The 13505-nt window shown below is 41.1% G+C and overlaps 1 protein-coding gene across 1 annotated transcript in view; it reads left to right on the top strand.

Annotated features, from left to right (window-relative positions):
- EXT1 (exostosin glycosyltransferase 1) overlaps positions 1-13505 on the top strand; it is a 281234-nt gene that overhangs the window by 248781 nt on the left and 18948 nt on the right. Inside the window, exons 4-5 of the mRNA XM_032316173.1 lie at positions 3724-3843; positions 10990-11122. Coding sequence (XP_032172064.1) covers positions 3724-3843; positions 10990-11122 — 253 coding nt within the window. The remainder of the gene's footprint in view (positions 1-3723; positions 3844-10989; positions 11123-13505) is intronic.

Genomic DNA, 13505 nt, shown 5'->3' with positions numbered 1-13505 from the left:
TCACTAAGGATTTCTTTTTTTTTTTTCTTAAAGAGCGAGCACGTGCAGGAGGGCTAGGTGGGGCAGGAAGCTGAGGGTGAGGGAGAAAGAGACTCACAGGATACCCACCGGGGCGGAGCCCGATGCGGGGTTTGAGCTCAGGACCCTGAGATCACAACCTGAGCCTAAATCAAGAGCTGGACCTTTAACTGGCTGAGCCACCCAGGTGTCCCCACTAAGGATTTCTGAAGCCCTTTTGTGCAATAATGTTCTAGGTTCCACATAAACTGCCGTACTCCTTTCTCTAAAAATTACAGAGTATTTTAATGTTTTTCATTGATGGTATTATATACTTTATCTTGAACTACCACAAATATAGAATGACTTCTTCTTTTTTTTTTTTTTTAATCAGGAAAATTGAGTTCCTAACTCTGTCATTGATTCTGCTTCGACTGCTGGCCAGTCTGCTAGCTGGCTGCTGTAACCCAGTTTTCTTCCTACAGTAACAGTGAGATACCTGTACCCAAGAGGGCTGTGAATTAGGCAAGCCAGGCTGAACACAGCCCCCAGAACATTCCTTCCCTCTGGTACTCAGGGATGTGATCTCCTTGGCCCCCTGGAACCTCCAAAACAAGAGGAACACGTGATCTAGCAGAATCCTCGCTGGGCCAAATGGTGTATGTCAATAACACCGACTCATGAAAGGCCAGACAAAAGGGAGATGTGTAATTCTTTTTTTTTCCATGTTGCCTTTTTCCTTCCTTTTATGATTTTTTTAAATAAATCTATCATCATCAAAGGAACCTTGGGAAATAAAAGGAATAAAAACCATCAGCCATCATTTCTCTAATCGTACACCAGTGCTCCTGTGAATTTGATGGGAATGACTTGGAAGGAGGTCTTAGGAAATCATTCTAGGACACTTCATTGTAGTTGTCTGCTTTCTGCCATTTCACTAAAGCTGGCGTGGCTTTTGCCTTCTGAAGCAGTTGTTTGGGCCTGACTCTGAAGATTCTGTTTTCCGTTCTGCCCTTACCCAAACTTGCCGGTGTTTCCCGTTCTCGAACGCTGTCTGCCTTAGCACAGCTGCCTCCATCCTGAACCGCGACTGCACGTTGTTGACAATCGTTATAAAGAGCTGGCACGGAGCCCAAAAGTCTGCTCTGGGAGATGTTGTTGTTATGTTACAATTTTTCGTTTCCTGTTTTAGAACAGCTCGGATGTTTTTATTTGCATATATTCTTGTCGTTGTGTCACCAGGAGAGCTGAATGTTGCTTTCCTGTATCTATTTTGGGAGATTCCATTAGTTTTGTTACCAAACGTGACCTTTTATTAAGACTTCATTGAGTTCTGCAACGCAGAGCCATCCGGCCAAATTGGAATTAATTTATCACGCCCGCATACCTGTCTCTCGGGACAAGCAGATTAATAGGCAATAGCCAAACGCCACGAAAACCTGGAACCCTATCTTTTCAGTCAGTTGGAATTCTCTTCCAGAACACTTTCTAAGAGCTATCATTTATATTGTACGTACATATGGGGCAGTGTATATAGGTCACTTGATGTCCTAATGTCAAATTGTGGCCTGTAAAAAAAGGGGGAGCATTTTGGTAGGTTAATGTGTGATATACCCTTGGGGCGCCCAGCTCTCGGTTTCGGCTCAGGTCACGCTCGACGTGCAGTCTGCTTAAGATTCTCTTCTCCCTCTGCCCCTTCCCCCCACATGCTCTCTCTCTGTCTTTCTATCTCTAGCATAAATTAAAAAAAAATCTTTTGTAAAAAATACGTAATATTCCCTTCATTCATTCATAAGCATAGCCTACCTCGTTTTCTGGAGACTGTAGTGACAGTTGTTTTGGGCATTTTTCTAATGGACTGGTTTCTTGCGCTCACGACGAAACAGTGAAGTCAACCTATATGACTCTTAGAATATGCCCCTGACATTCAGAAGAAGGCATGATGATGAAAATTGAGCAGGGTAACTTTTTTCTAGTCTTCTTTGGCAATGTAGGTAATTTTCTCAGTAAATAAAAATAAATTGTCCTTGACTTACCAAGGATCCATGTGTGACATGGATAGTTTCTCTACCTTCTCCAAGGGTATTTTACTTCCACTTGACCTTGAGCTCTAATTTCAGGCTAACATTTGCCTGCCAGTGCTTCTCCTTTACCCATAGCCTGCATACTCCTTCAGCATTGGGCATCCAGATACACACTTGGGGCCACAGATTCAGGGTCTGCTTTGGGATATTGCCAAAGCAAGTGAGCTATAAAGCTATTTCATTGCTTCTCTGTGGAATAGTCTTGAGTCAAAAAAATGTGCTACCACCTCCTTCCCCTCCAGTGGAAATTCAGATACAGCCGTAGTCACAATGCCATAAGTAACTTTCTTATTAAAGCAGTTAACAGAGCATTCCCACTTCAGCCCAGGCCCCCACGTCTGTCTGATTAGTTACGCGTTAGTGAAGCAAGCATGCAGAAAGAGGTGAGCGCAAGAGGGCAGTTGCTAATCACAAGGAATCTCCTCTTAGAGTATACAGACTCCATAAATGAAACAGACCTTGAACTGTAGGTGAAGATAGGGAGTGAGCTCAGCAAACTCACCAGAAACCCAGGAAGTACGTGTCCGAGCTCCAGATCCAAACAAGTTCACGTACAGATACTAAGCAATTCGTCCAACATTGAGTATCATCACCTTATGTCACTCTTCTTATTAGTAATAATAATAGCAGTAGTAATAATTTGCTGTGTTAGGTAAGCTTCCCATGTTCTAGGCACTGTGCACTTTCATGATCTCCATTACCACCTTCTGATGTTAGTACTGTATCCCCTTGTGGTTAAATGAAGACATGGAATCTTTGAGAGATCAAATAACTTGTCCAAGAGCACAGCTAGTAAATGGTAGAACCAAGAATTCCCACCTTGGTCTAATTTCTGTGTCCCTTTGCTTAACCATTAAGCTATATTGCTTGTAAAAATAATGATATGCCTAGGTGGGTTCAGCTGGCCATGTTCAGTTCAACTCTTATTTCTTGAATAACTACTGTAACTATGTAAAAGCCATTCTTACAGCCTTGAACTGTGTAGCTGGATGGATAGGATATAGATCTCACCTTTAGAATCATGTAGCCTGTTAGGGAATGGTGATGGCAGGACGTGTATGAAGTTTGACAGATCGTGGTAGAGTGAACACAAGGTGAAGTGCAAGAGCCAAAAAGACAGGTCGGGGAGCAGAAGAGTCCTTGGGGTAAGGTTGCAGGTGTGTGCACTTAGAAATGACTGTCCAGCTACAGATTAAACCGAGAGGCTCAGAGACATTCCTTTAAAAGCCTCTTTGTAGATCATTCGGAGTCTCTGGCATGGCATGTCTTGGAGCGTTTGGGGGATAATGTCTTTCAGCCTTTCCCCAAAGCTGATAGCTCCCTTCTGGGTAGAATGTGGTCCTCCAAGTAGAGATTGAGAATCTGTGGGACCCTGAGCAACTGATAAGCTGTTACGAAGTCTTAGGGGGGACTTGAACTTCCATGCATTAACGGTCATTAAAGCTGATCGCCAGTAAGTACTGTTTGTGCCTGACACTTCTTAAGGGCATTTCAAGTTAGGGGTTGGTAAGTTTTACCCGATCCATACATTAAAACTTGAATGTTAAGAAGTATAAAAGCCTAACCCAGGTGGGTTATTTCGATCCAATGGCATCTCGTTGTTTGACAGTTATGGTTATTTTGTGTTCACCTTGTGTTACAGATCCCTTCTACAATCAGGTCTATTCATCAGGATAAAATCCTAGCACTTAGACAGCAGACACAATTCTTGTGGGAGGCTTATTTTTCTTCAGTTGAGAAGATTGTATTAACTACACTAGAGGTAAGTGAGACCCCTTGGCCCTTGGTCTTGAATAATGGTCCTTTATACATTTCTGTTGGCTTTCTCGTCTGTTATTGGTGAGGCGTAATTGGTCAAACCGAATTTTTTGTCCTCGGATGTGTCAATTAACCCTCTTTTACCTGCTCTGCCGTGCCCAAACAAATCCCTCCACTCCTCACAAAACTCCACAGAGGAAAACGGACATGAGGAGGAATGACAGTCCTTGACACAGCAGTTGGCTCTGTCTTCCATCACTTCAGCGATACGTGGTTAATGGCTGTCCTCATGTCCTTCACACTTGGTGGCCTCAATCGGAGACCTGCTCCAGGAGCCTAGTTAGAAATTAGATAGTGACCGAGTAGGGGGAAATCTTTCTACCATTCTAGAAATACGAGCAGTTTACTGGGTACCAGCGGCATCAGAGGTACCCCAAGATCAGTCCTCAAGCCGTACCACCGAACCAACATCGATTTCACAAGGATGTGTTAAGAAATTTGGGATTACGCTTACCTGGTGCAGAAAGTGTTAAACCCTATGAAGCAGAACATCTTCTAGGCCTATGTGTGCCCCTTGTTAGTTGCTTTTTTTTTTTGAGGAGGAGGGGAAAAAGAGAGGGAAGCATGGAGATGATTAAAACCTTTGGAAGTAGAACAGATAGTGATGGCCTGAGGCTACAGCACCGTAGCCCAAAGAGCTAAGAGAAGAGTTAGAAAATTGCACACTCCTGAATTACAGACTCGCAGGAAGGAGAGCAGAGGTCCTCTCATGAGACACACACCATTAAGGTGATTCTGAGGGGCTCCCATAATACTGCAGGGCCATCTGTGGCGTCACTTTGGGGTACTTGCTTTGGAAAGGTGTTTACTGTGCCCAAAGCTAGTATAATAGGTAATGTAACCTGCGTAGATCTGGAGTCTGAGTAGTACCAAGAAAACTGAAAATTACCCTGTTTTGTCCACACTCCTGTTCTCTTGTCATTCTGGGTACCAGACCCTGTGCTGCTCATGCCCTGGGCACAGTGGAGCATTTCCCTACCCCCAGCCGAGCCTGGGCTCCTGCTCTGGTCGGGGTATCTTCTCAGGAATGGTACGCGCTTTTTTTTTTTTTTTCCCATCCCAGAAGTAGGTGAAAGGGGCTCTTCAGGAGCCAGGCTCCTGCCATGGAGGGGACAAGGTCAGAATGGTCTCCGGGGGCTTCCTTCTTGCAAGCAAACCTGTGGCTCCTTAAAATCGGTTGCATTTGTTCATCTGTTCATAGCAGCAGGTTTGACAATGTAATAGATTTTACTCTTCTGTCCTGTCATCTGTCCAAGAACCTTCCTAGACCCTTCTTAAGGAAAGTTGAATGTCAATTGTTTTTCTTTGTGGAATGAGTGCTTTTTATGAAAAGAGTACATGTTCATTTTAGAAAATAATGGAAAATACTTAAAGCATAAAAATAAAATAATCGACCCATACAAAATCTACCCATATATATTGACATATATATACACACAAACACAAACACATACATGTTTGTTTTTTTCTAGGCAAATTGATACACATGTTATAATTTTTACAATCTTTCAGGGGCGTCTAGCTGGCTGGGTCAGCAGAGCCAGTGACTCTTTCACTCAAGGGTGTGAGTTCAAGCCCCATGTCGGGTGTGGAGCCCACTTAAAAATAAATCAGTAAATAAAGAGGAGTCTTTCTAAATTTAGTTTATAATGTGTTTTTTCTCCTTTAAATAATGTACTGTTAACATTGTCTCATGCTGTTAGATTTTTCTGCAATTATTTTAATGACTATATAATACTCCATTCATGATATCACTTAATTTCTTTCATTATCCTCAATTTGAAGACATTGCCATTGTTTCTGGTTTTTCATTACTAGACACGTTGTTGAAGCAAATAGCCTCAGCACTAAATGGTTGCGTAGGTTCAAGATTACTTCCATAGGATTAATTCCTTGAATTCAAAGTCCTGGTTCAAAGAACATGACAAATGCTAAGATTTCTAATAAATTGTCAATTTTCCTGCAATAGAATGAAGTTAATTTATATTCCTTCCAGCATATGTGAAAGGACTTGTTTTTATTACTTCTGATATTTTTCACTTTCACCAATATTGTGTATTATATCTTTCAAAATGATAAATCATTATTTTCTTAATTTATATTTCTTAGGATATTAGTAAGAATGATTTTGCCCATATTTCTTAGGCACCTCACAAAGAAAGAAATAGAAATGGCCATAGAGTTGTCCCACTTTCTCATTAATTTTTAAGAGCTTATTGTATTAGAAATATTAACCCGTTGACTCTTCTGCTACACATATTTCCTCTAACTTGTGGCATCCCTTTCTATTTTGTTTATGATGGGGCAATCTCTTCTTCTGTGGATTTTCCATTTGCTACTCTTCAGAAAGGACCTTTTGACACATAATGTATACATACACATTCTCTTGTGTTTTTCTAGTACTTTCGTGGTTAACTCTTTAGATTTAGCTATTTCATCCAATTTGCTTTCATATATATGACCTGTACTGAAGAGTCCATTTTTTTTCTTCTTTGACAGATTGGTTGTGTAGTTTGTCCAGACATCCAAAGTTTTCATGCCTCCATCTTGTCACATGCCACAATTTTGCACCTCTGCGTATGATTCTGGTCTTGTCAAGATTCTGGCCTATTAGTTATCTACTCTAAAACACGAAGGCCACATATTTTCATTTTTTCTCCCTTATCCCCTCCTTTGGTGGACCTCCCTTTATTGAACTAATCTCCTATTGTTGGCTGTTAATGTTGTTTCTAGTTGTTTGTTTTGTATAGATCTAGATACAGATGTCTTTATCTGAACAATGGGTTTCTACATGTATCTTAGGCGACATCTCTGTTTCTCTGAGACAGAGTCCTTAAAGTGGGATAATTACTAAGCCAGAGTCTAGGTTCATGATCTGCTTGCCAAGTTACTCTCCAAGAAGGATGAATCAGTCTGGACTCTCATACACCGTCTGCGGGGAGACCTTGTCTAGCGGCCCTCTTGTTAGTCTTAAGGATCATAATTAAACCACACATGCATACCAATGACTGTGCACATTTGCCAGATAAAAGGTGGTATCTCATTAATTACATTCCTTTTGAGTATCGTTTATGGTATAGAGCTGGTCTCTTGCCTTTTCCGTTTGCAGTGCTCAGTTATCCTGTAAGAACAGTTAGATGTGTTATAGTCATCAGAATAGAATCTCAAGTCAAGTTGTTGTCATCTCTGTGCTGGAAAGGCCTTCTTCCCCTTGGATTTAAGCCATCCAGTTCTTTAGCGACACCATTGTTTTGAAAACAACTATGAACCATATACTTCATTCAAATTTATAGCAACTGTCAAATCTCCTTATATTGTTCCAAGATTGGATTGTAACAGTTTGACCCTTCAACCGAATTGCATGAAAGATACCATCCAGTTTCCCTTTTTAATTCAGAACTCAGATTACCCCAGAATTCAGTGTAAATAGAAAAGCAGAGAACATAGCAGAAAATGCCATCCGCATACATAAATAAAGCCAACGTGTTTATGAGAAAGACTTAAGTATCCCATATCAAAAATGGCTACCTGGCTTAGAACTTAGATGATATAGGTCAGTCTGTGCTGGAGCTCCTAAGTTATGAGGATAATTCAGAGTTACCCTTAGACCATGTAGATTTGAGGATCCTTTGCTTTCAGGATGTTCTACACTCAGACTCTGAAACACTGGGTTTTAATTCCTTGTTTGCTATACGGTAGGCTACAGGAAGAGGATGACTTGGTGTTTGGAGAATATGAACCTTCATGTTGTAGGTGATGCTTAGACACTATTGGAAGCAGGACCCCTTCTCTCCAATGCCAATGTCAAGTACTCAGTACATTACAGTGCGCTGTACTCTGTCATACTTGGGACGTGGTCTGCTAGAAGCTTCCTAATTCTGCATCTTGGAATTAAGGAGTTACTGAGTCAGAGCTAGGCTCTTTGGAGCTCTATTTTTGTGTGTTTGTGTGTGTATGCGAACAGAAGTAATGACGGGGACAGTGATAAAATGTTGCAGAGACAGCGTTCCTTCATAGATCCCATTGTTTGTCAGAATATTCCACAGCAGCAGGCTGACACTAATGACTGGACCAAGGGAGCTCAGTCAGAATCAAGGTGAGTGAAAGAAAAGTGCACAAGATTGTAATAATGTGTGGAAAGAACTAATGGTCGTTTGGACAGCACATTTTTAATGGAGTTTTGTGACGTATGCTCCGATTTTTTTCCTCTCCAGTTACCTAACAATGCACATTCCAACCTTGGTATTGCTGATGCTGTTGTGTAGTGGAATTTAAAGTCAGGGAGATAATGGAAAGAGAATGCTTTGGCTCAAAGTGAGGTAGCATATGGGGGCACCGCGTGTGTGGGGCAGCCTTGTGTTGGTCAAAAGACCAAGTCAGGGCCACACAAAATGACAGTAACCTGTAACCAGTAGTCCATTATTCATAAAACACATGGCGCATAAAAAAGAAAAATAAGGAGCCTGTCATTCTTCCCTTTGAATTCGTATTAATGAGAAATACTATCCTTCTCAAGGGCGCTAGTTCCATCTATAATGAAAAGCTTTTGTACTGTGTGTGTACACGTGTCTGTGTGTATGTTGTTGATTTTCTTTATGGCCGTAAAGATGTCCAGCTTCTAAGTGTGATGTCTTCTTCCACAACAATGAAGAGTGAGCTCTTGTACTCCAAAAGGATCCTGGGAGCTGTCCAGGGTAGCATTAGGGAGAAGGGGACGTTAGGAGGACAGAACGACTTTTCTGTTTGGTGAAATGAGGTCCATACTCTTTCAGACTTCTGAGAAGGCAAGTTGTTACAAACCCTTTAGAAAATGTTTGTCAGTACGTATAAACAGCCTTAAAAATATTTGTACCCATTGACAGACTCCTAAAGTATCATTTCTAGATGTGGAAAATTTTAATTCACAAATACATATAGCCATTGTTTTGCATGAAAAAACTACACTGTTGTTGGTCATTGAGGATAAGTAACCCACAAATACTATTAATATGGAAAGATACCTATGATAGATAATATCTGTGATATTATAGTGGTGTAAATTGGAAGAATCTATGCCTAGAAAATGAATGCAGGAATGAAAGTTATTTTTAAGGCAAAAAGGTCAAGTCTTAAGTGTAAAAACTTAGGTGGCTACTCCTAACAAATTCTGAGAGGTGATTATAATTTATGTGATATTTTATTGTTTTATTACAAATGAGGAAAGTGAGACATAAAAGTGGCAAATTGCTTGACCCAGGTTAAATTAAATATTTGCAATGGCCCTTGTACCTTTGCTGATACCTTCCTATAGAGATTCATTTGAAGAGAGTGTGACATGCTCATTGCTATCTTAGAAGAATACCAAAACTTGTTGTATCCTTGAATTTGAAACAATAACAATGTTGTGCTGCTGAGCCAGAAAGAGTATGACAATGAGGAGGATTCTGCTGAAAGATGGTGACCCGTTTTGTGGCATCCCTTAGATACTTGTCATTTGTATATGTGTCAGATTTATGATGCTGTCTACTTCCAATTTATTCTGTGTCTTGGTATCCGAATTCACTTAAGTGACCACATGTTGGGAAGTACATAAATTCAGAAAGCCAAAAAAGTGGATCTAAATGAAAAGCTATAAGGGAAAATAGATAGTAGATTTAGAAGATATAAATAACATAAAACTGGGATAAATGGTATTTGAAGTGAAATTGCTCGCCATGTGAAAACTCTTTACAACCACAAGAAGTTTCTCATAATTAATGCCTGGACAATAGCATTTTAACACGTCTCTGTTGTCCCACAGAAAGTAAACGTTACTGTTTTAGCCAGGTTCCTAAACTCTCCACCAAATTAGAAACTTCTACCTAGCCGCATAAACAGTTTTGATCTGGGGGAAAGAGAAAAATGCAGAAATCATTAAACTAAAATATTTGAGTTCTTCCAAATTACCTCCTTGCTTCCTTCTTTCTCTCTCATTAAGAAATGTAAACATGATAAGGTTTGCAAAAATAAATGTAGCTCATTTTATTACTTACCTACCACTATGTGGGATGAGATGGTTGTATTAATAACCTTAAATGATAAAGCCCCATTGAAAATGGTCTTTACTGAAAGTCACATTGCAGTAAATGGGGCCCTGGAAAATAATGATTTAGGTCTTAAATCTCTTGACAGACATGGCAGGCTTTTTCTTTTTTTCCTTTTCCTTTCTTTCTTTTTCTTTTTTTTTTTTTTTTTTAGTACAGGAAAAAATCGCTGCAAACATGAAATCCTGTATCAAGTTAATTATTTGCCAAATCATATCTTAATGAGTGGATGGTATAATTACAAGAGTCTGAAAGTCACAGAGAGAAATCTGTAAAGTGGACTAATCACGTTCATCTGACAAATGATTCGGGATGGGAGAATGTTTGACTCTAAATGTAGAATTTAATGATCTGCGAGGTCCCAAAGTCCAAAGAAACTAATGAACTAGCATGGCTATTAGTCTTCATATGCCATGGTTCTTGTTCTGTTATGTGAGATGTTTTGAGCAATTGTTAACTCGCTGCTCTTTGAGAAGAAATGTAGAAAAACTTCAGCTAAGTAATACCCCAATGTCCTACAATTGACTTTCTAAGGAAAACGAAATATGACAGATAAGTCTGTCTCCTCAATGAAAGGAACAGATCGGAACTTCAACAGTTTCTAGAATGTTCCATGCTTTCTGGCCCCTCCCAGCCTGGTGTCTGCCTGCACATCTCTATGGACCGAGAACAGATCTTCCTGGCATGGATCTAGAACCACAGCTACATGCCCAGCCATCAAGGAAGCTGTTCTACGCACTCTGCTTTGAAATGAAAACGTACCTATTATCATAGAAAGACAAGGTGGAATTTATGCTAAAACTGAAGTTGAATTAGAAAATTTGATGAGCTGTCATTCATCTCTTTCTCTCTCCCGCTTTCTCCCATTGCTCTGTCACTCTGTGTCCGGGACACTTGTATCAGTGGGGAGTCTGGGGATAGAGTCACTACTCTGAGGGTTATCATTCCTCACACTGGAACTGAACATGCTGCTTACCAGATACCGTCAAGGTCTCCTCCTCACCACGTCCTGTGTTTTTACCTTCTAGATTATTCAGGACAGAATATTCAAGCACATATCACGTAACAGTTTAATATGGAACAAACATCCTGGAGGACTGTTCGTACTACCACAGTATTCATCCTATCTGGGAGACTTTCCTTACTACTATGCTAATTTAGGTAAGTGAGTTCCTTCCAGAGCGCCGCCCCTTGTTTGTCCTCCAGATGTTGTCCAGGGACTTCAAAGGCCCTTGGTTTCTCCATCCTGCAGCAGGGTCTTTCTACCAGCCTCCACTGGAGACAGCTGTCTAGAGACCTATCCTTACTGGTGTACCAGAATCAAAAATTGTAAATGCAGCAGAGCATTGCAAAAGGAAAAAACTCCTTTCTTATCTGAGCAGCTGGACCTCACATATAGTAGACTCATTTCTTTGTGAGAAATAGGCTCCCCAAATTACGGATCATTTTGAACATGACAATGGGTCTGCTATAATTTCACGTCTCCTCGTATATGAAATGGAAGCAGGAGAGCACTCCCTAATTTTTTTTTTCTGCAATCTCAACTTTTCTCTCTCCTACCAAAGAAAAATTGAATTAATTAAGGGGAAGGAGAAAGATTGAAGAATGGACGACAAGAGACAACTCTGTGCATCCATTTAACATTTATTGTGCCTTGTCTTATGTGCTCCGTTAATGCAATGCAAGGTGGTAGAAATAAAACGTCAGATGAGATACAGTCTTTGCTCTCAAGCAGATTTTCTTTGTCTTATCATAATGGGGTGAAGGGAATGGACGGAGGGACTAAGCTGTCCAAAAGGCTACCATTACTGCCATAGACACTCTGTACACGGAGCCCGACTTGTGCTAACATTTGTAAGATCTTTGACATTTCCCCCCATTCACAGTTCCGAACTGGAGAAACTCTGGGAGAGTAAAGCATCTTTCAAGTTGATGTGGGAAAAAGACTCTAGATTTTCCACCCTGTCCGGATATTCTCCATAACAATCTCACTTTTTTTTTTTTTTTTTTGAGTTGTGCATGTTGAAACTGATAAAAAGAAACTTAAAAAGAAGTCATGGCCTAAAATACCAACCAGTGACAAAGAACCCTTTAAGCCAAACCCAAACATACTATGGGGACTGTTTTAAAAGCATTGAATGGCCCACTTAGGGTAATGTATTTAGAATTTGGTAATTTTCAGAATAAGGCCATACTCAATAAAAATGCCTGCATATTTCCTGCAGAGCAGTGAGATCTCTGTGTGGAGGGAGCATGTTAGAAGTGTGCACATAGTGCTTCCTAAACTAGTACAGGAAAATGTAGACGTGATGATTTGTCCTTACCAGGAGAAAGGAAACCCCTCCATCCTATTTCTTCTTCTTTGGCAAAGTTTTGCATGCGTATCTAGAAAGTGGAGAAGTCAGCTTCTTTCTAACATGCAATTAAGGTACCAATTGGACGATCTCATTTGCTCTACAAAACACTCGCAGAATCCTTTAGTAGACATTGTCTGGTTCCTGCCTTTATTCTCTCGACATCAAAGCTTAACTCGAATGTCACTGCGCACTCTTGTTTGCATTGACGCTACCAAAATGCGAAATTCCTGGGTCTGAACTAGTGAAGTTTTTAAAAAGCTTTTAAGTGTGTCTCCAGTTTCTTAGTGAGTTCTTCTGGAAAACCTCCTTTCGGGGAGAGAAGCCATCTCGCTGCTTTCTGTTCCGTGGCTCCTGCTTGTTTCACACGTTTCCACCAGGGCTTCAGAGCGCGCAGCCGGTGGAGGTCAGGGTCCTGTGCTTTTTTCCTTCAGATTATGTCAGCGCCCACAAAAGAGCTGCTGCTCCAGAATAATGGTGATGGGGGTGAGGGCTACCTGCAAACACATATTGAGCACTTACTGTTTGCTGGGTCCTGTTCTGGTGGCCTGGTATGCATTTACTCCTATCATTCTGTTCTCCTAGCGGCCCCATGGGTTTGATGCCCACTTCCTGGCTGTGGAGACCCAGAGGGGAAGATCCCACTACCAATGGGCACAGGGAGTCCCGCCTAGACAGCAAGGCTCTGGATGCTGTTCCTTGAACCTTTGTCGCTTGCTGGTCATTATTGGAAATAGGATTAATCAGGCCAAAAAAAAAAAAAAAAAGGAAAAAAAACACCCTAACTCCATTATGAAGAATAAGAGCTATTCGGATACCCAGGAGAGATCCTGTTTCCTTAAATCCACCTTAAGACATTAGTGGCTGGAGAAGAATCTGCTGGGAGTAGAGAGTGGTGGGGGGTGGGGGTGTGTCCAGACTAAGGTCCTACAGGGAGATCAGAGGTGCATCCCCGGGGCGGGGGGATTAGGCTGTCAGAGGAAGAACCTCCGGATGGACATGAAGCTGTAAATTATCAAGGTCTCACGCCACAGTTAACTAGCTGCTTTTCACCTTGTTTTTGTTCTGTCAGGACAGGAGAGGCGAAGGAAAAATACGCGAGGCGGGAAGGTTAGCTTCGGGGCGAGGCAATGGAGCTAGGAGGAATGGTTTTCTGAGTGTCGTTTTCTAGGGTTTCATGGGGCTCCTCT

Source organism: Mustela erminea, chromosome 16 (assembly GCF_009829155.1).
Source record: "Mustela erminea isolate mMusErm1 chromosome 16, mMusErm1.Pri, whole genome shotgun sequence".
Lineage (NCBI taxonomy): Eukaryota > Metazoa > Chordata > Mammalia > Carnivora > Mustelidae > Mustela > Mustela erminea.
Note: the sequence above shows the minus strand (reverse complement) of the source record. Positions and strands in the feature narration are given on the sequence as shown.